The 24,057-nt window shown below is 46.9% G+C and overlaps 1 protein-coding gene across 2 annotated transcripts in view; it reads left to right on the plus strand.

Moving 5' to 3' along the window:
• The window catches only part of prkcaa (protein kinase C, alpha, a), a 140,154-nt gene that overhangs the window by 113,703 nt on the left and 2,394 nt on the right, over positions 1–24,057 (plus strand). For both annotated transcript variants that reach the window (XM_012827488.3, XM_031563582.1), the window contains 3 exons: positions 7,304–7,384; positions 9,000–9,107; positions 15,657–15,797. In XM_012827488.3, the coding sequence (XP_012682942.1) occupies positions 7,304–7,384; positions 9,000–9,107; positions 15,657–15,797 (330 nt within the window). The remainder of the gene's footprint in view (positions 1–7,303; positions 7,385–8,999; positions 9,108–15,656; positions 15,798–24,057) is intronic.

Here is a 24,057-nt window from a genome sequence, read left to right on the forward strand (position 1 = left end):
TTCAGTAACTGTCCCTCAGTAAATGACTTTCCTACTTTTGCGATTGCGTCATTTACCACATATCTAGCTTCAGTGACTGCATCAAGGGGCAGCACAAAACTGTCTTACTGTGATGGGGCCCGCAGACCATTGCTTTGTGACCAGATTCCTTTGGAATGGCAACATCAGACATCAGAGTGTACTAGTGTAGTGTTCTAAGTATCGTACCCAGAGGTAGAGGAATGAGAGGATGTATTCAGTACGTGAGTGTATGCGCTCCACACAGGGGTCCTGCATCGATCTGGTTCATGTCAGTGGCTTGTGTTCCATTAGCATTCCTGTCCCATATCCCTGTGGTGCGAATAAACCAGCGCTGATCCTTGGAGGGTCGACCACAGTCACGTACATCAGCAGAGGCTCATGATCTTCTCCCCCTCTAACCACCACTGAGGTCTACTCCACATGACCCCCTGTGATGTGATGGAGGCACTCAGCTCTGGGTCTGTGATGGAGAGCCACTTACAGCTGGACTAGGTTTGATGAGAGTGGGAGAGAGAGAGGGGCCAAGGCCAGGGTGGGAATAATAAACAAAACAACACCTTCTCTTCTCCTCCTTTTCTTGCTCCTCTGCTCTCTTATTTCCTCCCTCTCCTCCTCTTTCATCCCTCTCCCTCTCTCTCTGTCTTGTTATTTTCTTTTCTTATTTTCTCCCTCTCCTCCTCTTTCTCATTCCCTCCCTCTTCTTTATCCTCTACTCTTGTTGTCCTTTTCTTCTTGTCTTGTTGTGTCTCATTCTGTATTTTCTTTCTTCGTTCATTTCTTCGTTCATTGTCCTTTTTTTTTTCTTCCTCTTTCTCATTCCTTCGTTTCCTTCCTTTCTTCTCTTTCATCCGTTCGGCTCCCTGGCCCTCGCTGTTTCTCTAATACTCTCCTGCTCCATTGATCTCCAGCTCATGAACTTTACTCCCCGTCGTTAATTAAAGTCGTGCCTCAGTCAGAGCGGGCTTTTTCTCTCGTATCGCCCTCTCTCTGGCTCGCTGTCTTGTTTTCTCTCCCTCCGTCCCTCACCTCGCTGTCTTGTTTTCTCTCCCTCCGTCCCTCACCTCGCTGTCTTGTTTTCTCTCCCTCCGTCCCTCGCTGTTTAACCCACCCCACCCCCAAAATGAAGATTAGCCCAGAGCCTTTCATCTTCGGAGACAAAGAAGGAGTGCAAACCCAAGCCGAGCTTCTGCTTTGAAGCCCGTGTGGATCAATGGAGCCAGTCCCAGTAGGCCGCTACTACAGTGGCCCAGAGAAGATTTGCAATTGAGGAACTCTGCCCACAGGGGAGAAAAATGCCTTTTTTAAAAGCAATTTTGGGTTGGTTTGTGGTTGTTCCTGGTCTCTGGGGTAGGGCAGGGACTGCTGTGTAGAAGAGGCTGTGAGTTCTGATTAGTCTGTGGAGAGCAGGGGGTCTGTGTGGCCCAGGCTTTGGTTCGGCGGGTTTGAAGGCGAGTCGAGCTGGGCAGTGTGGTGATTCCAAGGCGGCCTGTGTCGTATTAGAGACACAGACAGTCGTGATGCCGTCTGTTTCCAGTGTAGGTGTGGAGGTAAAGTCACTCCCTGACTCATAGTTTGTTTAATTGAACAGGACTTTCTGAAGAGAGGTGTCTTCTGATTGAAGGTGAAATTGTCAGCTCTGAAATAAATTGCGATTGCGGGTTTGCAATTTTCTCTTATTACCATTTCTCTCATTTCCGCAGAAAAACACAGCGTCGTGGAATTTCTGCATTATTCGTGATTGCTTTCACCATCAAAAAATTTGATTATCAAAATCACCACTGTTTTAGCCGCAATATTTGAGACTCCCAGTCACTTTGGTGCCGCAACAACCCTCGCAACATCCTGGAGGGACTGTTCAGTATTTTTTGTGGATGATGTTGGGCATGTTTTCATTCTGAAAATCATTAGTGCAAAGACCTGTCTGGGCTCAGCTGTGGGGTGATGAGAGGTGCTGGTGTTCCTGTGGTGTGTTCCTGTGGTGTGTGCCAGGGCGCAGGTTTCACGTAGCAGTGCTCTTTAGCTCGTCCACCCCAGCCTCAGTCGCTGGCCCTTCTGCAGCCCTGTGTGACATTGAGAGGAGCCCGCGGGGAGAAGGCCGAGCCTCAGAGGGCCAGCGGTTTACGGCGCTGCGGGTCCTCCTGTCAAGTGACGGAGGAGAAGCGCCAACCAGACCTGGAGGTGCTGACAGACCGATGACAGCTGAGCGCTGTCCAAGGTACCCTTCCTACCCCTCCTGGACCCCCATCACTGCTTACCAGCCAACAGAATTAAAAGTAGAATCTCGCAGTTCAAAGAGGTGACAGGATTATAGCAGCTAGTCTTATGCTAACAATTAATAATAATAATAATAATAATAATAATAATCAACTTTATTTGTATAGCACCTTTCATGCAAAACAATGCAGCTCAAAGAGCTTAACAGCAAATTGAGAAGATAATTTGGCCCTACATTAAGTCACAATATGTACTAGAGCCTATGATCATATTCAGGTTTAAAGTTAGTAGTGTGATATACATTTTTATTGGTACTACATAGTAATATTCCTTATTTATGTTCGTGCATTGTAATTAGGACACTTACTTAACGTAAAAGTGGGACTGGCGTTTCTCACAGGCACTACAATGCTCCATCACCAGATGCAGAGTTTGTTTGTGTGGGTCGACTCTCTCGTTCAGAGGAGGACTGGCGTCCGCCCGCCCGCCCGCGCGCGCCTTCAGACACCTCGCACGCCCTCACTGTTCCACTGTTACACAAGCCTGGCAAATAGGCCACTCAGGCATCTGTCTCCCCACCGCCATCTGCTAGGTGTCATCAGGAAAAAAAAAAATACGTCTCCCTTCACACACAGTTGCCTGCGCACTGACAGTTGAAAGGGGCCATATTTTGGCTCATCGTGGATAAATAGCCCTGGAAAAAATGATGGCGTCTTTCACAGTGTCCCAAGGCCTCATTTTCAGTGGGGTTCGGCCAAAATTGCTAATTGGCATCACCTGCCCTCTGTCTCACTTCACAGTAGCGGTGTGGAGCGGGTGAGGCGGGCTGAAAGAGATGTGCTGAGTGTGGGGGTGAACTCCATGGCTAAAAATGGACACCAACAGTTGTCTCTGTGGTTGTGTTAAGATGGTCCGGACAGAAGTGTGAACTCAAGAAAGGTGTTTGTTTTCTCTGAGGTGCCACGACACGTATGCTTGTGTGTGTGTGTGTGTGTGTGTGTGTGTGTGTGTGTGTGTGTCTGCGTGGGCTTTCATCACCTTCTGTCCACGTGTGCGTGTACCCAACCCCCACCCCCACCCCTGAGGAAGTGTGGTGCCTCCCGCAGTCTTTCAGCGCAAAGGGTGTTGGATGGCTTCCAGAAGGTTCTCCAAGAGGCCGAAGTGACCTTTTTTTTCCACTGGGAAACGACTGAGCGAATCAGCCCGGGCGAGACTCTGGGGAGTGCGACTCACCTTGGCTGCGTGAGATGCAGTGCAGTGCATGATGGAGAGCCTCTGCGCGCCAGCAACAGGAATGCTGGGTCTGTTGTGTCCGCAAGCACTAAATCACAAGCAGAGAGCCTCTTAGCCCAGCGTGTGCAGTAATAGGCAAGACTACCCTGGGGGGGGGGGGATGAGTGTGAACATGGCACGTACACACGCACAGTAACTGGCCAGCTCACTGAACGCGTACACACGCACAGTAACTGGCCAGCTCACTGAACGCGTACCAAAATACACTAACGAGCGCCAGCTAAATCTGCACGCCCCTGCCCACGCACGGACGTGCTTCTCACGTGGGTTTAAGCCTACCACAGCCACACATAGATACACACACACACACACACACACACACACACTGATACACACACAAATACACATATAAAAACACCGCCTCATACATATAGTCATATACTCACTTTGCTTTTCTCTTGTTTTGTGGGTGTATGTGTATTTTTATGGGCATGTATAAGCTTCAACTTTCTCTCTCTCTCTTTCTTTCTTTCTCTCTCTCTCTCTCTTTGTCTCTCTCTCTCTCTTCTCTCTCTCTCTCTCTCCCCCATCCATCTCTCATCTACTCCTCTACTCTAAAGCACACTGGCCATGCAGGCGCTCGAAGCCCTGAGGTCTTGGCTCTGGTTCTGAGCTTATGCACTTCACTTCACTTTCACCCCTCTCCTTTTTCTTTTTCATCTCTCTCTCTCTCTCTCTCTCTCTCTCTCTCTCTCTACCCCCCATTCTGGCAGCGTGAGAATCCACTGGGCACAGTGGGGAGGAAGCGAGAGGAAGGCCGACTGCATCTCTCTCCCCACTGATGCCCTGCATCCCTCCATTCTCATGAGAGGTGTGGTTAGATGGAGCAGGTGTACTTGAATCACATGCACTGAGTGCCACTAATAAAGACCCATCTGTTTGTTTGTTTGTTTGTTTGTTTGTTTGTTTGTTTGTATCTATCCATCTATCCATCTGTCGGCCTGATTCATCTGTCTTCATGTCTACAGTAACTCTTTCTGTCTGTCTTTATCTCTCTCTTTCTTTGGCCATCTTTTATTGATGGCTCCTCTCCTCCCACTGTTTGGACAGCCATCGCTCACTACTCGGCCTCCGTGGAATTGAGCGCTGATGGCGGTGGGGGGGGCGGGGGGGGGGGGGGGGGGGGGGGGGGGGGTATGGGGGGTGGTAAGGGAAAAGGGACAAGTTACTGTGTAATTAATTCATGCTGGTGTTTCATAAACCCAAGAATAGGGCGGGCCAGCAGACGCTGCCGTGGGAACAGCCCGAGTCCACTGGGAAGGGCTGCGAGTGTAGTTCATGTAGTACAGGCTGAATGGGCCATCATTATAATCGCTCTTCAGAATAATTCCTATGCATTATCTCTTAACGCTTCATGGGAGGGTTTTCAGGTAGAGTGGTTTTCAAGTTCCTATGCCTGCAGTGGAGAATGGACTCAATGTAGTAGTCTATGTTTAATGTGATGTTAAGTGGTGCTCAAGTTGAGTAATGTGTGTGTATATCTCTCAGAGAGAGAGAGGTATTTGTGTGACACTGACACGGCCGTGTTCACTCTGTAATGGAGTAGATGAGCTTGTGTGGATGTCTGCGATCTCTGTGTCGTGGATGTCTGCGGCCTCTGTGTGTGTGTGTGGATGTCTGCGGTCTCTGTGTGTGGATGTCTGCGGTCTCTGTGTGTGGATGTCTGCGGTCTCTGTGTCGTGTGGATGTCTGCGGTCTCTGTGTGTGGATGTCTGAGGTGTCTGTGTTGTGTGGATGTCTGCGGTCTCTCTGTGTGTGGATGTCTTCTGTCTCTGTGTGTGGATGTCTGCGGTCTCTGTGTCGTGTGGATGTCTGCGGTCTCTGTGTGTGGACGTCTGAGGTGTCTGTGTTGTGTGGATGTCTGCGGTCTCTGTGTGTGGATGTCTGCGGTCTCTGTGTGTGTGTGTGGATGTCTGCGGTCTCTGTGTGTGGATGTCTGCGGTCTCTGTTGTGTGGATGTCTGCGGTCTCTCTGTGTGGATGTCTTCTGTCTCTGTGTGTGGATGACTGTGGTCTCTTTGTGTGGATGTCTGCGGTCTCTGTGTGTGGACGTCTGCGGTGTCTGTGTGTGGACGTCTGAGGTGTCTCTGTGTGTGGATGTCTGCGGTCTCTGTTGTGTGGATGTCTGCGGTCTCTGTGTTGTGTGGACGTCTGCGGTCTCTGTGTGTGGACGTCTGAGGTGTCTGTGTCGTGTGGACGTCTGCGGTCTCTGTGTTGTGTGGACGTCTGCAGTCTCTGTGTTGTGTGGATGTCTGAGGTGTCTGTGTGTGGACGTCTGAGGTGTGTGTGTGTGGATGTCTGCGGTCTCTGTGTCGTGTGGACGTCTGAGGTGTCTGTGTGTGTGTATGGATGTCTGCGGTCTCTGTGTTGTGTGGACGTCTGCGGTCTCTGTGTTGTGTGGATGTCTGCGGTCTCGTGTGTGTGTGTGTGTGTGTGTGTGTGTGTGTGTGTGTGTGTGTGTGTGTGTGTGTGTGTGTGTGTGTGTGTGTGTGTGTGTGTGTGTGTGTGGACGTCTGCGGTCTCTGTGTGGTGGCACTCGCTCCCGAGAGCCCTGCTGAGGGATGAAGAGGAGAGAGTTAGTTTGAGTGTTAGCGTGCTCTTGTCTTGCATTCGGCTAATTGGAGTGAATCTTGGGAAGCTTCTCGGGCATCCCTCCACTTTGCAGGACTCACACACACACACACACACACACACACACACACAAACAAGCACACACACACACACACACACACACACACACACACACACACACTCCCCCCAGCAGTCCCACTCGCCAGATTCTGAGTCAAGTAGGCACTTCTCCAGCCCCCGGCTTAATTAGTTCCTATCTGTCACGTCTCAGGTTTGCGAGGTAGCGGCACAGCTGTTAGCCACGGGCCGCCGCGGATGCCGCTAAGCTAAGCTTCGCTGTGTGCAGCCGCTAATTAAGACCACGCACAAAGCAAATGTGTTTAATTACTAGCGCCGTGACAGAGCAGACTGGCGTCTGTGGCTAGCGTGGAAGGCATGTGTCCCGGGACCGCGCCGCGGATGCCACTCAAGGGACAGAGACGAGGAGGGGACGACGGGGCGTGTGATTCATGTCGTGCCCTCGTGAACGTGTGTGTCAGTGTCTATTTTGCTTTTTTTGTGGGGGGGGTCTCTTTCTGAGTAAGAGAGAAAGTTCACAAGTACACTACACAAGGGAGAGAGTGCTGGTTTAAGAGACATTGGGTTTGTTGAGAATTGTGTGAGCGTGAAGGTAGCTGAGAAATGATGCTACCACCAATAGCTCACAGAAGAATGCCCCTCAGCTCAAGTCCAATCCACCAGACGTATGGCTTCATGCGCAGTGGCACACATCAGCAGTGTCATTCTCCATCAAGCACACAGTCCAGTGTTAAACCCCTCTGCTGGCAGTCTGCTCATGCCAAACGCACAGCATCGGTTTTGTGTTTCATGCCAACCAAAGCTGTGCAGGTGAAGTGATGTCGACTGTGATCTGTAAAATGCCTAAGATCTTTGTGTGACGCAGATGTATCTAACCAGGCAATTAAGTTATCTTATCTTGTCCTATCAGACTTCTCCATCTCAAGAAAAATGGCATCAAAATCTTCATAAAGCAACACTACAGAACACAATCGTCACTATACATTTTGTGTGTCTGTGTGTGTGTGTGTGTGTGTGTGTGTGTGTGTGTATTTAGTGCGCATGCATGGTATCTTGTGCGCATATTTACATTTACGTATACATATATATTTAAGTGAGACTAACTCTGTGCTCCTCTCTCTCCACAGATTATTGCATATCAGCCCTATGGGCTTTCAGTGGACTGGTGGGCCTACGGAGTCCTGCTGTATGAGATGCTGGCTGGACAGGTAAACTACGCCTTCCTCCATGTCTCTCTCTCCTTCTTTCTCTCTCTCTCTCTCTCTGTCTCTCCGTCCCCTAATACTCCTCATATTCTGCTGTTTCCTGTGATCTGTCTGTGTGAGGGAGCAAAAACAAACAGGGTCTCACATGAACATTTGTTATCACACAAACCCGTACAACAAACTCCAACGGACAGCTTAGCACAAACACAAAGTGACACGCACTCACATGACACACCTCGCACTCATGAGTCTGACCCGCCCCCTGAGACCTGAAGGATCCAGGTCACTCTCTCTCTCTCCACCTCTCCGCTCCTCTCCTCTCCTCCTCTCTCCTGGGCTCCATGCTGCTCTGTGGGGAGTCCAGGGACACGAGGCTCACTCCTGCTCTGCGCTGCTCTCCTCAAATGTCTGTTCAAAGCTGCCTCTCCTCTCTCTTCCTCTCCTCTCTTCCCTATTCCTATTTTTCCTCTCCTTTTTACACCTCTCCACCCCTCTGCGTCTGAACAGCTCTTAGACACGTTATTAAAGCTCACTTCAGCCCATTCTAGAGGCTTCTGAACAGCTCTTAGACACGTTGTTAACGCCCCCCCCCCCCCCCCCCCCCAACCCTTCCCATGTACCTGAGGAGCCTATTTTTTTGGTGGCTGTAAGACAGAGATAGAAAAAAGAGAGAGAGAAGTATCTTTTGCCATGGGCAGGCGGAAAAGAAAAAAAAGAAAAGAAGCATTTAGCAAGATAAAGGGAAGAAGAGAAGAGAGTGGCCCAGGCACATGAGCTCACCGGCGCTGAGCGGGGGACATTATTGGAGAGGGATGGGTTCACAGCGCTCTCGCCATTTGCCTTTTAGCAGAATCATTATGTCTGGCTGATTTCGTTCAATCTATCTTATCTAGCTGTCTGTCCACACACACTCTCTCTCTCTCTCTCTCTCTCTCTCTCCACTCAGTTTGTCCCAGTTTCCCCCTATCTTCTCGTATTTTTCTGTTTCTCTTTTTTCTCTCTCTCTCTCTCTCTCTCTCTCCCTCCAACCCTGAACCTCATGGCTTAAGACTGCTCCTCTGCTCATAAACGAAAATATGCATTTATATGTATTTTTAATTGAGTTTTTTTTATACAAATGGACTGAGCGAGTCTGTCTGGTCCTGTGGGGCTAGGGGTTGCCGTGTGACTGATTGCTTATGTAACTGCACTTTTTTAAGTCCTGTTCTGGCGTTCCCAAAACACCAATTAGCATCACTCACAGCTTTTCAGCTTTTAACTTCTAACCCTGCTGTGTTATGCTTGTTATTTTAAGGCTGAAATTAAGTCTATTGTGTACAATATGTTTTTTTCTAAAGTACCATCTTCTTTCAGTCCATTGAATATTTCTTTGTTCAGATTAGATCTTGGCCAGTTCATCAGGGATAATGATTTATACAGATGTTAGATTCAATTTGATTAGATTGGTTTAGATTAGGTTGTTAATTCATCGAATCTAGAGTTTGTCCATTTGATTAACTCAATTTGCAGACTTTGTGAAGAACTGATCGGAATATAAATGTAACCTTGAGAAGTACACTCATGTAATGAAGAAGTGATCCAACTGTTTACTGACTGTGCTGACTCTCTCTCCCTGAAGCCCCCCTTCGATGGTGAGGACGAGGACGAGCTCTTCCAGTCCATCATGGAGCACAACGTCTCCTACCCCAAGTCCCTCTCCAAAGAGGCCGTCTCCGTCTGCAAAGGGGTGAGTGGCTTCTGCTTTTACACCGCCAACTCAAAACTAGTTTTTGTGAAGGACTCCTTGAGTGGTGTCCCTCCTTTAAAGCCACCACTCCCTGAAGCAGTGTGAAACCTTTCACCAAAAAAATCTCCCTCTCGCTCGCTCCTCTCGGCGCGTAACTTAGTGAGCTCTCCTCAACGTGAGGAGAAATCACGCTGTCACATGTGAGCTGCCTCAGGCACTTAATCTTCCCATTGCCTTGCTGCATGTTGGGTGGTTCAAGGACTCTCTGGGAATCCTAAGATAGGGTTCGGAGGCCTTAAGTAGCTCCTAAGCAGTCCGCTTCACTGTGCTGTATAATATGAGACTGTCCCGCAAGATTAAACGCCATTTCCCATTAAAATGTATCTATAACAGTTGCAGCTAACAGTGGCTACACTTTGGGTGTGAAATAATATACATTATAAATGATGCAAGTTTGTAACAAGCTGCTGTATGTGAATAAGCAATAATAGTTTTAATAGACACCAAACTTCAAACATAAGAATAAGCAATCTGTGTCAGAACATTTTATGCAAATAAACCACAACAGTGTAAGATTCGTGGGAAGACTTTCAGAAGTATGAAGCATGATGTCCATCCCACTGTTTTCAGAACCAAGAATGCAAAGAGTTTAAACATAACGAGCCTACATCCAAATGTAACACACAAGACATACATCATAACAGAACTGAGAAAAGCCCTCGGGTTCCTGCCGCTGCTGCTGTAGATGTTTGTCATTACTCATTTCTGCTCATAGCAGTTTTGGTGTAAAATGGCATGAATCATCATGGGCTTTTTCCACCAGAACTGTGTCACCAGAGATGAGGCTTAGTAAATATATATATTTATACTAGGGCTGTTTTGATTAATCGCGATTAAAAGTAAAAAAATAATTCTTAAGACTAAATCTTATAAATAAACAAGTAATCACTTCAGACAGCGTGTATTTTAGACACTGTTGTTTAATTGTATTTTTTTTTAACACAATGGTGCCCCTCGACGGTAAATCGTAAGAATTTCCCCTGAAGCAATTCGAATCACCTCAATCAGCCCACTGTCCTCAACTATGTTGATGGGCCGACAGTCACTGGCATCCCAAATGGTAACCTTTTCACGGACTGGTCTAGTTATTTTCCTAGAGAAGTCGTGGAGTATGGGTTGGCGATCATCTAACCTGGGACTGCTTTCTGTCGGGTGCTTTGCATTAAGGTGATAGCTAAATTCAGCTTGACAAATGCTACATACAACTTTAGTTTTGTCGATTGTTCCGTCATTTTGGCTCTTAAACAGAGACCTTCCGCCCAACAATCCCCCAGCTCTCTCCATCTTCAACTACCGCAGGGGTTCTCAAACTTTTTCTGTCATTCCCCACTTTGAACAAGGGGGGCTATTCAAGCCCCACCTGTCCCTCATCGCTCCCATAAAAAGGTAGGCCAAGCCCCCTACTTACGGGCTACATTGCCCGAGGGGACACAGGTTCAAGTCTGGCCTGATGTAATTTCCCAATGCTCTCCGCACCTCTTCTCCGCCTCGCTTCCTGTCATAACTTCATGACCTATCCAAATAAAGGCATTAAAAAAAAAAAAAAAATTAATTTTTTTTTTTTTTTTTAAAGTTGCGTTAATTGCGTTAAAATATTTGATCGCGTTAATCGCGGCCGCATTAATCGCATAGATTAACGCGTTAACGCTGACAGCCCTAATTTATACATATATATATATATATGCACACAAAAGCCAAGCCTTTCATAACACACTTCCTGTGACTAGCATTTCAATGGTTTATGACTTTGGTCTGATTAATGCGTTGTTAACTAATGAAGAAACTCCAGTGTGGGAGAGTTTATCCCGTCATATCCTCTTTTCACATTCCAATTCTGACAGTTCTCCCCCCTCCGCCCTGCATCCAAAGCTCCCCCAGTGCTACGGGGGCTTCAGGCTGTGAGAACTCTTCAGATTGAGTTTCAATTAGAAATACGTTTACGTCTTAGTATGCGAGACGACAGTGCGCCACGTTACTCTGTGAAAGAGCGTGTTAGTGACAACAGAAGCCGTCCAAATGAAGCCTTGAGTGTTCTGAGCCACGATCAAAATAAATTAATCAAGTTAGAAGTGTTTTTTTTTTTTTTTTTTAGATGTGCAAGCTTTCATGCCTGCCTTACTACCCCCCCCACCCCTCCCCTCAGTGGTGGTGATTAGGAGCGTGAGCAAGCGGCGTGAATGCTGTCTGGGTAATCAATGTCTCCAGGCCCAGCGGTCGATGAGCAGCGTCATGACCCGATGATCCTTACGTCGTCCTCACATTCTCACCTCCAGTTCATCACTTTCGCTCTCTCTCTCTCTTTCTCACTTACTCACTCACTCTCTCACTCACTCTTCCCACATTCTTCCCCATATATTTCCCCCTTTTTCTCCTGACTGGCTCGCTCGCTCTCCCCCTCAATCATTCTGTGCAGAAGTGAAGTGTCAGCCTCATCAGTATTTATTTGTTCGGGCTGGCCGACTCCCGGACAGCTTTGCGCTGGGACTTCTTCCCCATTCACTCGCTGTGCGCCAGGGCTAATGGATACATAGTGCCTGTCAGGACGCTGACCCAGAAAACCAAATAGGGGGAGAATGAGAGATAGAAAGGGTGGGGAAAGAGAAAGAGGAAGAGAGAGAATTACAGACCATATTTTTGTTTTGTCTGATATAAATCTCTCCAATTTTGTTGTATAATTATTTTGTCATCTTTTCAACATTGACATATTTATCTTTGTCTCAGCAGTGGAATAGCCAGACGTATATACCATGTACTGATCCACTCACTCAAGTCACTCTTTGAATCATTTGTATCGGTTAGAGTTGTTTTAATGGGAACTACTTTCCACTTTCTTTAACGTTTACTTTTAGAGTTGGTTAGATTCTGCCCAAAACTAAAAAATTTCAATTCGATAAAAAGTGTGCTTTTGCCTTAAATGGCTTCCTAGCCTACTTATCAAATGGTGTCAGGCTCCCACTGATATCTTAAATGAAGCCCCTGAGTGCGGTCTGGTTAGACAGACACCTGTCCGTCAGTGCAGAGCCCATCAGGGGGCCATCACTATCACCATCACCACCACCACCATCTCCTCTCTGATCTGACACTATCCATTTACCGAGAGGCTGTCTGTTCAGTGACGGAAAGACTTCTCTTCTTCTTCTCTGTTTCTCCTTTCTCTTTTGATGATGTCTTTTAGCATTTGTCTCTCTCATTCTCGTTTTACCGTTATCTTCGTTTCTGTCTCAACACTGTCTTCCTCGGTGTGTGAGTAGATAGAGAGAGTAGAAAAGAGAAGAAGAGAGAAAGACGGCGTGCGACACAGAGGGGGGAAAGAGAGAAGGACCGAGTGTTGACAGCATCACCCTATGTGTTCAGGCTGTGTTCTTTGGATGGGGGAGATAGAGAGTAGCGCCTGGTGAGACGGTTTGCCATCTGCTGCCTATAGAAAGGAGGCTCACCCAAAATCTGCTGCTTAGTGCTGAAAACCAGCCAGCTTGTTCCTCCTTTATAGATTTGTTTATGCCTGGTTTTTGTACCACCCCAATGTTTATGGCATAGATTATCATCACCTAATTAAAAGCACTTTGTCAGGAAGTTATATAATTATAGTTGTTATAACCAATTACCCCCCCCCCCCCCCACACACACACACACACACACACACATATGCATACACTCACACACACGCACACACACAGGCACGCACACGCTCTCATGAAGTCATTTAGTGCTAATGAGGATTTTGAGAGCAGGCTAGTGCAGAAATACTTACATTAGCTGTTAATTAGCCATCACTTTGGCATATTTCAGCTGCCACTCACGGCCTCCGCATGCAGATGCAGTGGTCTGGTCCAGGCTCCAGCCAACTGCCTGTCTAATCGCAAAATCCCTCCGCGATAATGAGACATCTGCCCCCATTACAAGGGTGTTACCATTGCGTTCCATCCAACTGTGTTAGCCAGAGCATATTGCTCATTGCATCTGAGACTCATGCCAGTGGCTCTGATGAGACAGACATTTGGAACGGAGGGGATTTTTTTGGGGGAGAGGTGGAGGAGTGTTTTTTTTTTTGGGGGGGGGGGGGGGGGGGGGTGTGCCTTGAGATGAAGTGGATGAGAGCCCTGCTGGGTTGTTGCGGCGGGTGGTGTGGGAGTCTATTTTCAGATTCGGACATAGAGGGAAGGAGAGCGGAGGGGACTGGGCTGAGACCTGTGAATTAGATCCCATCTCACGCAGCTGGGCCACAAGCACACGAGAGCAGACAACACCAGGAGGAGGAGGAAGAGGAGGAGGAGGAAGAGATTCTCCACCTCTAACTACTCTGCCTCTATCTCTCTCCTCCTCCCCGAGGGCAGGATGGGATTGTCTTTTCTTTTTTCCTCTTCCGTGAGGAATGGATGGATTCTCTGTTTTCCCCCTCTCTCCTCACAGTTTGATCTCCACCTCATTCAGTCCCAGGCTCCTATTTCACCTGAAGCTGATGAGATTTTTTTTTCCTTTTTCTCTCATGAAATGACTCATTCGAACACACACATACACGCGCAAACACACACCACACACACAGAGAGAGAGAGAGAGAGAGAGAGAGAGGTGTTTGTGAGAGGTTCTCAGAGTTATGGCTGCTGATTCTACAGAGAGCTACCTAGAAATGGAAGCTCTGACCATTACTGCCCTGCTGGCGTCAGCATGTGTCTGGGAGGTGTGAAGTCCTGATCTCAGTAACAGACTGCTGGACAGGCGCCGTTGTTTTCTTCTTTTATATATTGTTCAGTTATTGGATGACGGCCCATAATTCTGGTCCTAAAGCATATAAAATGGGATGATGAATAGCTTTAGGACGGTTTCCTTGACATGATCTGTGGATCTTGCTGTGGATCTTTCCAAAGATGCTGAGCAGCTACATCTGCGACTTTTGGCATTTTTTGAGGACATGGCTTTACTGTCTTCACTGGCTAACCCCCATTGAGGCATAGGAGAGGATGCACCTTAGCTACTCCTATCATTATTACCATTTTATAATGAATGGGTACCAATGATGCAAACCATCTCTATTGGCTAAAGCAAACATCCCAGATATCTTGACCCAGCCTCATGGAGGTAGGTAAGGCAGTGCCAGGTTTTTAGAGAGCCAAGTGAAACCTTTAACTCATTAAGTCCTGGCTCTTAACCTTGGGCTTCGCACAGGGTCTCGCCACACCAGGGACTTAGTTGACGCCCTTACAACAACGAGGGGGAAAAAATAAATCTTAGCCTGCATGAAGGGGACCTCATTTAAATTTTAAATGTGCATGAATAAGTCATCTCGCCCTTGGAAAGCCCACTGATTGGCTGGCCAGGCCGGGAGAGGGATTAAGGGGGAGGATAAATGACTGGGCTCGGCCCAGAGTGGCCTCAAGACAGCCTTCATCAGCGGTGTCACCGGCACCACGGCTTCCCTCGCTGGCTTTCAGTCGTAATTACCTGCTGATGAACTGGCCAGAAGAGAGACAGACAGAGAGAGAGAAAAAAGAGAGACAGACAGAGAGAGACTAAAGAAACAGAGAGAGAGAATAAAGAAGCAGAGAGAGAGAATAAAGAAACAGAGAGAGAGAATAAAGAAACAGAGAGAGAGAGAGAGAGAATAAAGAAACAGAGAGAGAGAATAAAGAAACAGAGAAAGAGAATAAAGAAACAGAGAGAGAGAATAAAGAAACAGAGAGAGAGAGAGAATAAAGAAACAGAGAGAGTGGGTTACGAAGAACCTGATATATCTGAGGGGTTGGGATCAGTCGCTCATACATTCAGTGTATTAGTGTGCATCAATTTAAAGACGAGCCTAAACAGCAAGTGCAGGGAGGACTTCAGGGAATGACCAGAGGCTCTTGCAGCTCTCATCTTTTAAGTGGGTTACTTTTTGAGTTTCTCTTTAATTATAATGAAAACTGTATCTTCCTTCTACCCAGATACATGTACCATGTCTTTGTTCATTCATTTTAATTAACACAAAGCCATGGGAAGGCTTTTATTTGTATGGCCCATGTTAAAATTAAGTAGATTTTTAACAATATTTCACAAACCTCCTACAACTATGACACCTGTCAACTAGCCCTAACTTTCAACTTGCTGTCAACTGAATGTCATCTAACCCTAAACACAACGTGACCCCAACCTTTGCAATCCCCTCACAAAAAAAAACAAAAACATAAACCCTAAGACTATCTGTATTCCACTTCTACCAACAGGAGGGTCCACAGATACCCCTCATCTGTCCACAATCAAAACTAAATAAGACACAATTGTTCTCATAAATAAAGCCCTTGTGTAGGATTTGGACAGTGAACAGAACAGCCTAACTGTACACACTGTACACAAAATAGCTAGTAGTTGTATGTACACATCATAATACCTTCAGCCCTTTTATATCATTCGAGCATGGTATGTTCTTGTTCTCCCTTCGTAGCTGAAGAATGGTATGCCCCTGTTCTCCCCCCGTAGCTGAAGAATGGTATGCCCTTGTTCTCCCCCCTGTAGCTGATGACCAAACACCCATCCAAGCGTCTGGGCTGCGGGACAGAGGGCGAGCGTGATGTCAGAGAGCACGCCTTCTTCCGCCGCATCGACTGGGACCGCCTGGAGGTCCGCGAGATCCAGCCGCCCTTCAAGCCCAAAACGGTGAGTGGCAGTCCCCATCATCACTGACCCCTGACCCCTGACCCTTGACCCCAGCTACATCTTAATCACACTTTAGGAACCCTTTATCAACCCAGCCTCTTTAATAACTCTGTGAGCCCCTCTGGCCCATTTGAGCTGTTTTTGTTTTTCGCTCTCGTTATTTTCTCATGTCAGCTCCAGAGCTTATTTCTCCCCCAGCGAGGCGATGAATTAGCTTCAACAGTGAGGCCATTGCTGCTGATCACCACAGCTGTATTGTGCTTTTGGTATATACTTAGTGTATGGTTTATACATACAGTATACTGATGTTCAAGAAGCATCTTCTTATTTTTACACATTGTACGTCTGTTTGGCTTTTTGGTCACTCACTCAAACAGAACAGCCCTGCAAATCTTTAGTGAGACCATATTTACGGCATGTTAAAATTAGCCTTGCATGATCTCTTCACATTATAGTTTTATAGTATTTTGCACAGTGCTCTACAATTAATAATGCATAGTTTCATTAATGTGTTTTAGCTTCCTTCCTTGACAAGTTTTGCCTGAGGCTAATCCGGATTGATCCCCCCAGCCCCCACACACAAAATAAAGCATTCTCTTTAAAAAATGGAAGAATGTTGAGGCTTGGAGCGTGGAGCGTGACGTTAGCATGTCATGGAAGTGTGGGAGTGGCCTGAGGCAGTCTCCCCCCTCCCCCCCTGAGCCTCCCACCCTCTCACACAGGTGTCACAGCCTCACGGTTGGTCGCTAACATGGCGATGGGAAACCTGTGTCCAGAAGAGTGTCTACCCTAAACTTACTCCTTACTTGAATGTAGGGAGAATGTAGATGATGTTTGAATCGAATTTCAAAATTTCTTTCCACTTGAATTGACAGCCGAACCAGCCAATTAGAAAAGGAATCTTTTGTTGTGGACACAAAAGGAAACGTGTAGGTTGTGAAAGGTCATAGAAATTTCATTAAGGGTCCTTGAGAGAGTTGAGAGAACGTTGAGAGAATGTTGAGAGAATGTTGTCAATAACAATGGCTGGGGAACTGAGTCTCACGTAAGACTGAGGTGGCCAAGGACAAGGCCAGATGTGCTGTTTTGTACAGATGGTATTTTATTCACACATCACCGGTCTCTGGGCCAATTCTGCGTCAGTGTTCATCAAATTGTTAAGTTTTTCCGATGCAGTGACGAAGCAGATAAATGGGGCCGCTTGTGCATTCATTCAGGCTTGTTTTTGAATGACTGTCGAGGCTAATTCTGGTGTAGCATTGTGGTGCAGCTGCATCGTAGCACAGTGTTCTCCATGTGACATCAGTGAGTAGTGCAACATTACGATCCCCTCCTTTGCTTTTGACACAGTGCAGTAGGAGCAATTATGTGCGCGTACATTTAGCTGGTTAAACGGCACGCTATAGCCGTGTAGTACTTGCCTAGCAGTGCCATAATATGGGCCATCCTCTAAGTGTGACTCTCTTCCCACTCGGCTGTTCTTCTAAGACACTTTGCGAAAGAAAAGGTCTAATCACCAGTCATTGTAATCTGAACGAGGCCTTTACACGCGTATCGCACCCTTGAGCCAAAATAGTGAATGCTGCCTTTGAGCCCGGTAATGAGACGAGCCTATTAGAAGAAAAAAATGCTCCCTCCGTGCGGATGTGCCTCCACGGAGCCACACTGTCGCCCCACTGCCTGGGTCCATGACCTTCTTTTTATCTCTCTGAAGCAGCAGTTGTGAGATATTCATAATTTGCGAGGCTCTCATTGGAGGAGAATGCATAATTGAGTGAGTATCTATGTATAATAAATGCACGTGTCTTTAACATGGGATGCCTTCCTGTCAGAACAAGTCAAGAGTGCAGTGTGCAACCTCACACACGCACATACACAACAACACACACACACACACACACACACACACACACACACACACACACACACACACACTTTCTGTTCAAGCACAGAAATATGTAAATGTGGCTACACACACACACACACACTTCTGGATGTTCATTATGCTTTATATGCATTATGTCTGTGTGTGTCTGTCTGTCTGTCTGTCTGTCTGTCTGTCTGTCTGTCTGTCTGACATCTTCACTGGCCCTCTTGCTTCCCTTAAGCCCCTTACAGAGGCTGAATCAGTATGTGTGCATGCCTGCCTGCCTGCCTGTGCAACCAGGAAAACAAAGACAAGCATGCAGTAAGCCGTCCATTAAGACACTGCACTATTGAGGGCCAGTTTTAATCGAGACTCACACGGCCCCACTACCCTCTCATATTCCTCTCCCGTCATCCTTCCTGTGCCCTTTCGAGGTCACTAATCCCTCCCGCTATTAAATCTGGCCTCACCATCAAGCCCAGGCCTACGGGTTGTGATCGATGAGCAGACAGTAGGCAACAGATTAAAGGGGGAGCAGGCAACCACCTGGCTCTTATCGATATGTGCCGCTTATTTGGAGTCTGGAACACGGAGGTCAAACCACAGCCTGGCTGCACAGTTTGTCTGAGAGGAGGCTGACAGCTGTCAGTCATGTTCGGAAGATGTTGTCTACAGCACCGTCGTTTTTAAAGATGTTGTCCACAGCACAGTCGTTTTTAAAGATGTTGTCCACAGCACAGTTGTTTTTAGCCGGCTAGCTAAATGCTTGCTTTGTTGATGTACTGTTTTGTCGATATCTTGAGATACTCCAAGCTGTCAATAGTTAGTTGACAGATTTATTTGTTCAGAGTCAAATTCTGTGAGCTGTCTCATGTCGTGGCGTGGCATGTTAGTCGCAAATAGACCAAGAGTAGTGGGATCGCAAAAGGATTGCGAGGTAATGCAAAATGTAGGCTACTGCGTGGGAACGCAAAGCTTATTGCGATGGAATTGGATATGGAATTCGAATTGGAATGCAAACGTATTGCGCGGGAACGCAAAGGTAGCTTAAAAAAACTTGAGCCTGAAATTCAGAAGACAATTCCCACCATGACCCTTGGGGGGGGATCTCTACCATTCCTGCTGTTGTAGCATCACATAGTGACACATAGTGACCTTGGCTTGGTTTTGTGCTACGAGGCTAGGATGGAGCAGCTCTATTTTAAACTGTGGTGTGCGAGCGAGCCGCCTCTTATACATGCTGGGGAATGTCGTGTGACTCAGTACTGCTCTCGGCAAAACACAGGCAAGGACACATGGCACATGCTACAGTGCATTCAGCCGAATGGAGGAAGAGGGTGTGTGTGTGTGTGTGTGTGTGTGTGTGTGTGTTGAAGCGCTTGTGTGTGTGTGTTGGAGCGTTTGTGTGTGTGTGTCTTTAACATAAGTGTATGGAGGTCACCGTGCGGAGGCCTACACACAAGTAATTTTTGCCAAAAAAGACACATTATTGTCTGAAATGTTGCCCTTTATACTGGCTGGCTACTCTAAGAACACGCAATCGAATTCAATCAAATGAAGAGCAAAAAGGACATGCAAGCCTTAAGGAGCTCTAACTTTCCTGTGCGGATAAGTCTGTTGTTTCCCCTTATACAAGATTAACAGGCAGCTGCCGGCCAATCGGAAGCAATTGTTTACCATGCCCATGGTATAAAAGTCTGTGGATGTAGGAACATGGATGTGGTTTGGTTAATCCTCGGCACTGAGAGGAATCCTGTCTTCTGTCTCTGTCTTGGCGCTGGCCGTAGGGACAGGCCTTAGGGGTTTAACTGAGCAGCTCCGTAATGTGTGGCCTGTTATACAAGAGATGAGAGGGACCTTTTGGGAGAGGAAGAGAGAGAAAAAACTGTTTCGCCAACGCATTAAACGAGAAGAGACAAAGCCATTTATCATATTAAAACAGCTGGGAGTGCCCTGGATTTGCTTGGGTGCACTTCTTTGCTTTCGTCTCTCTCTCTCACTCTCTTTTTCTCTCTCTCTCTCTCTCTCTCTCTCTCTCTCTCTCCTTCTCTCTCTCTCTACCTCTCTCTCTCTCTTCTTCTGCCTCTCTTATTTCTTCACTGTGTATGTCCGTGCTGTGTGTGTAATTTAAAATGTTGGGCTGGCACTGAGACTAATGTGAGACTGAGCCGCATACTGTAAGAGCCTGTGCTGAAACACAAGACTAATGTGAGACTGAGTAGCATGCTGTAACAGCCTGTGCTGAAACACAAGAGACTGAGTATCATACTGTAACAGCCTGTGCTGAAACACAAGACTAATGTGAGACTAAGTAGCATACTGTAACAGCCTGTGCTGAAACACAAGAGACTGAGCCGCATACTGTAACAGCCTGTGCTGAAACACAAGACTAATGTGAGACTGAGTAGCATACTGTAACAGCCTGTGCTGAAACACAAGACTAATGTGAGACTGAGTAGCATACTGTAACAGCCTGTGCTAAACCACAAGACTAATGTGAGACTGAGTATCATACTGTAACAGCCTGTGCTGAAACACAAGAGACTGAGTAGCATACTGTAACAGCCTGTGCTGAAACAGAGGGCCCCTGGGCCCTTAAAAGGGGGGGGGGGGAGTGACCCCCCCCCCACAAATATAGGGCAGCCCCCACACCCCACCTCCATCAGCCGCCTTTCCTCCACCCTCATGGTCAGAGATGTTCCTCCAAGCCTCCCTTAAAGCTGGATGGGCTCAAGGTGTTCTCTCTGTGTTTACAGCTCAGCACGTGAATCCAGAATGTGGGAGTGGGGGACTCTTCAGTGATGAGTCTGGCTTTCATAAAACCAGCTCCTGACACATTTTAGGTGTGTCTTTGGGGAGTGCTACAGGTCTATCCATCTGTCTTGTGTATCTGCCACTGCCCAGCCGGTTCTTTAAGAGGCCTTGCGCCGGCCCTTCACCTAAACGTCTGGTCCAGCGGGACTGAGCTCTGACCCTGGCGTGGATTTCATGGAAGATTTCCTATCCTCCTTCTCTCTCTCTCTCTCTCTCTCTCTCTCTCCTTCTCTCTCTCTCTCTATCTATCTATTTCTCTCTCTCTCTCTCCACTGTCACGAGCCGGAGCTCTGCTGATTGTGGCCGTGGCTCGGTGTGAGTCTGGTCTATTTTAAGTCTCGTCTCCAGGCGCTCTCCTTAAAGGAGCTGGCAGCCACACAAAGAAAGCCCCCCCCCCCCCCCCCCCTCCCTCCTGGCAGTCTCCCCTTTCCTGCACCCCATGCCACTTTTCCCTCCTCCACCCGTTCTAGTTAATCCCATCCTGATGTGTGTGTGTCTGTGTGTCTGTGTCTGTGTCTGTGTCTGTGTCTGTGTCTGTGTCTGTATCTGTGTGTGTGTGTGTGTTTGTGTCTGATTCTTTGTGTGTGTGTGTGTCTGTGTGTGTGTGTGTGTGTGCGTGTGTGTGTGTCTGTGTGTGTGTCTTATTATGTGTGCGTGTGTGTATGTGTTTCTGAGGTACCATCACACAACACTGCTCCACACTGACACTGACTCCCTGACTCCCTGACTCAAGAGATGGTCCCAGCAGAGCCTCTCCACGGGTGTGACACAGAGCCACAGCAGTGAAGCGTGACTCCTGAAGTTAGATTAATTACGTTCCTGAGGACGGTGATTCTCCTGCTATGCAGTGTGCATATCATATTCATAGTCTGAAGCTTTTTTAGCACATACTACACTGATACAAGATGTATTAAAATGACCCAGAAAGAGATTATCACTATAATGATGTTTTTTAATCAATATCTTATTTTTTTTTTTTTTTAAAGGCCTGCAGGTAAATTACAATTATAAACAAGAGTGGTGTTTAATAGAATTCTAACAGGTCACGCAAGGACTCTTGAGCAATCAACCATCCTCAAACGAACCTCATTGTCCTACAATGCCCAAACAAATGTTTTTTAATCAATATCTTATTTTTTTTTTTTTTAAAGGCCTGCAGGTAAATTACAATTATAAACAAGAGTGGTGTTTAATAGAATTCTAACAGGTCACGCAAGGACTCTTGAGCAATCAACCATCCTCAAACGAACCTCATTGTCCTACAATGCCCAAACAAAGCGAAATCCTTTTGCGGAGTGTCTTTGATCCCCTAAACTAAATCCATAATCTCAGTCTGCTCCAGGAGCAGGCCTTGGAGTCTGTTTATTTCTTAGTTCTTTCCACTGAGACTTGTCCCTGAAAATCCACCAGGGAACCTGATGGGGTGTTTAGCTTAGCGGTTAGCATCCTGCGTAGGTGGACTGTCTAATGAGTCTGAGTGGCAGGTCGGCTGGTGGAGAAGGGTTTCCTGCTCGAGCAGCTGTGGTTAAAAAAAAAAGACTTGAAAACAAAGAGGAAGTAGATTAGTCATTAGTCAAGATGGGACGTCATTCAGTTGTTTTTAGCTGAATGTGATGGTGGGAAAGGCTATTCAAACCTAACTTTTTCGTTTTCAAAACAATCCAAACTAGAACAAAAAGGAAATGCTGAGTGGGAGTAAGTCTTGAAGTACAGCTTCGTCCCAAATGAAGGTCTTAAAAGGTTGCTGAAGAAAGACTTTGTGTAGTTAGTTTAACCGATGAAACCTAACTTATTTCAGAATCTCTTTTAGTTTATAAGAAGAACAGAGAGCACTGGCTGGCTGCACTGACAGATTGATTTCTTGTCGATCTCAGTCTGAGCCAAATCTCTGAACTTGAGAGCCGTAATGGCAAAAGTAGCTGTGATTTGGAGCCATCTTTGAGTTATTTTTTTCGATCAGGAGGACGTTTGTATTCAGCCCAGCTAGACGCTCTGTGTCACAGTGACATTGTCTCTGTATGGCAAGCTAAGCAAAGAGCTGGAGACTGGGGCACTGCGAGCCGCAATGGAGTCTGAAATGATCCCCACCGTTGCCAGTTTCCAATCATGCAGATTTTTCTGAAATAGTACGCTTCAGAGGAAAGAGGCTTGGAAAGGACCAAAAGGGGGAAAAGCTGGGTGATTCAAGGGCGATGTGATTGTGCTGTGTGTGTGTGATTGTGCTGTGTGTGTTTCTGTGTGTGTGTGTGTGTGTGATTGTGCTGTGTGTGTTTCTCTGTGTGTGTGTGTGTGTGTGTGTGTGTGTGTGTGTGTGTGTGTGTGTGTGTGTGTGTGTGTGTGTGTGTGTGTGTCTGTGTCTGTGTCTGTGTGTCTTGTGGTTATGAGATGTCCATCTGTGAATCATACGATCAGAAAATCCTTTTCAGTGCCATTATAACAACAACACATTATACAGCATATGTTACAGTTCATTGGGCCAAACTGCATATAATATTATCCACAGCAAATATAAACAAACAGAAACTCATTATCTAATCAGTCCTCCTCCTGTATTAGCATCAAACCAATGACTTTGCCATTGCTAGCATGACTCTTTACCAAGCTAAAAGAGCGTATCACATAACTCCATTGCTAGCATGACTCTTTATCAAGCTAAAAGCTAACTCTTTCTCAATACAAGGCCATGCCACAGTCTCCATTGACCCCCTCATTAACCTCATTAATTGACCCCCCAATTAAGCATCAATGGGCATCATCAATGGGCATCTTCAATGGGCATCATCGTCTTCATTGACCCCCTCATACCCCAATTAAGCATCAATGGGCATCCTCAATGGGCATCCTCAATGGGCATCCTCAATGGTTGCGGGGAGTATTTCCTCTCATTCCGAGGCCGTGAGCTCTCTGGCAGCTGAGCTCGGTGCCCCGGTAGACAGCTGAAGCAATTGCATTAGACTCCAGGTGAGGGGTTATGTAAAGCGCCCCATCAGGTGCCAGCGCATCCGTCTGTGGGGCGAGGATGCCCAGCGTGCTCTATTTCCCCCCTAATTCTCATCAGGAGCCACCGGAGGGCTGATAGTGATGGGGGTCTGAGGGCCAATCATGTTCATCAGAGGCACAGTCAGTTGTCTCTTCCTCCAATGGGAGCACGCCTGTGTTGAGCAATTGGGCAGAAATATCATTGTTTCTACTTTGGTTAGTGGGCTCAACAGTTGTCCATGTAAATGCTCTCAGCTGATACAGATCATCTCTCACAGTGTGTTCACTGATGTCTGTATTGATTCCCCCACGCTGTAGGAATAGAGCCATTGGCTTTTGGGAGCAGCTGTACTGCAACGACTGTCAAGTGTTTCATGACAGTGTTTTTACTTATAATGTGTGGTTTCCAGTTCCCCATGTTCACTTCATGTCGGTTCAGCAGGTGTGGGCTTATTAAACTAGACACAGTGGCGTTATGAGCCTTGTCCACATATGACTATTAGTTCAGTCTGGTGTATTTCATGTGATATGAGCTTTGTCCACATATGACTGTTAGTTCAGTGTGGTGTATTTCATGTGATAAGAGCTTTGTCCACATAT

Source organism: Clupea harengus, chromosome 26, assembly GCF_900700415.2.
Source record: "Clupea harengus chromosome 26, Ch_v2.0.2, whole genome shotgun sequence".
Classification (NCBI taxonomy): domain Eukaryota; kingdom Metazoa; phylum Chordata; class Actinopteri; order Clupeiformes; family Clupeidae; genus Clupea; species Clupea harengus.